This window comes from Sinocyclocheilus rhinocerous, unplaced genomic scaffold, assembly GCF_001515625.1.
Source record: "Sinocyclocheilus rhinocerous isolate Xijiao unplaced genomic scaffold, SAMN03320098_v1.1 C36213444, whole genome shotgun sequence".
NCBI lineage: Eukaryota > Metazoa > Chordata > Actinopteri > Cypriniformes > Cyprinidae > Sinocyclocheilus > Sinocyclocheilus rhinocerous.
The window spans coordinates 1-910 of NW_015775985.1; the positions used below are offsets into that span (position 1 = coordinate 1).

Below are 910 nucleotides of genomic sequence, written 5' to 3' on the forward strand. Positions count from 1 at the left end.
ATAATATAATATAATATAATAATGCACTGACATATTTAACATTGATTTTAATTATATAAACACAATAAAAAACTAAAAATTTAAATTTCCTGAATCTGACTTATTGAAATATCCAGGTTGCCACTTAATACAACTTCACATTTCAAGTTGCCTAAAGTTACAATTTTAAGGCAGCACAAAACACTTACTTGGTTAAAGTAGGTTTTGTCAAGTTGTTATGTGTTTGCAGCACTAAGCTTTGCTATAAAATGTCTGTTTCAGTCGTTACCCAGAAGCAAAAGTCATCAACTTCGGCACGTGGTTCATCTTCAGTCTGCCGATCGCTCTGATCATGCTGATGCTCACCTGGATCTGGCTGCACTGTCTCTTTCTGGGATGCAAGTAAGAATAAAGAGAGAGATGTTATACATTTGAAATGAATTTGTGAAAGGATCTTGCTGAACTCAAGCTGTTATCTCCTCACAGTTTCAGAGAGACTTGCTCTCTCAGCAAGAAACGCAAGACCAGGCGAGAACTCCTCTCTGAGAAGCGCATTCATGAGGAGTACCAGAAACTCGGCCCCATCAGGTACAAGAGCCTGAGCTTCTGGCTGTTGTTCAGAAACTGATTGATGCTGTGGAAGGTTTTGGGTTTTCAATAAGACTTTATTTTGATGTTGTGACTAATAGAATGATTTTTCTCGTGGTGCACAGCTATCCTGAAGTGGTGACGGGCATCTTCTTTATTCTGATGACTGTACTTTGGTTCACCAGGGAACCGGGATTCGTCCCCGGCTGGACGTCGCTGTTTGAGAAGTACATGAACCTCTTGGCAATAAAAAAAGGATTTTTAAAATCAAATCAAATCAAATCAAATCAAATATAATAAAATAAAATCAGAATGAATCAGAATCAGAATGAGCTTTATTGCC

At 37.8% G+C, this 910-nt stretch overlaps 1 protein-coding gene across 1 annotated transcript; it reads left to right on the top strand.

The window, feature by feature from the left end:
- Positions 1–261: 261 nt before the first annotated feature.
- On the top strand, positions 262–810 carry LOC107735656 (solute carrier family 13 member 4-like; the record flags this gene model as incomplete). The annotated part of the gene is made up of 3 exons (XM_016547272.1): positions 262–381; positions 466–567; positions 693–810. Coding segments are annotated over 3 exons (340 nt in total), but the record flags the coding sequence as incomplete, so codon positions are not given.
- Positions 811–910: the final 100 nt, after the last annotated feature.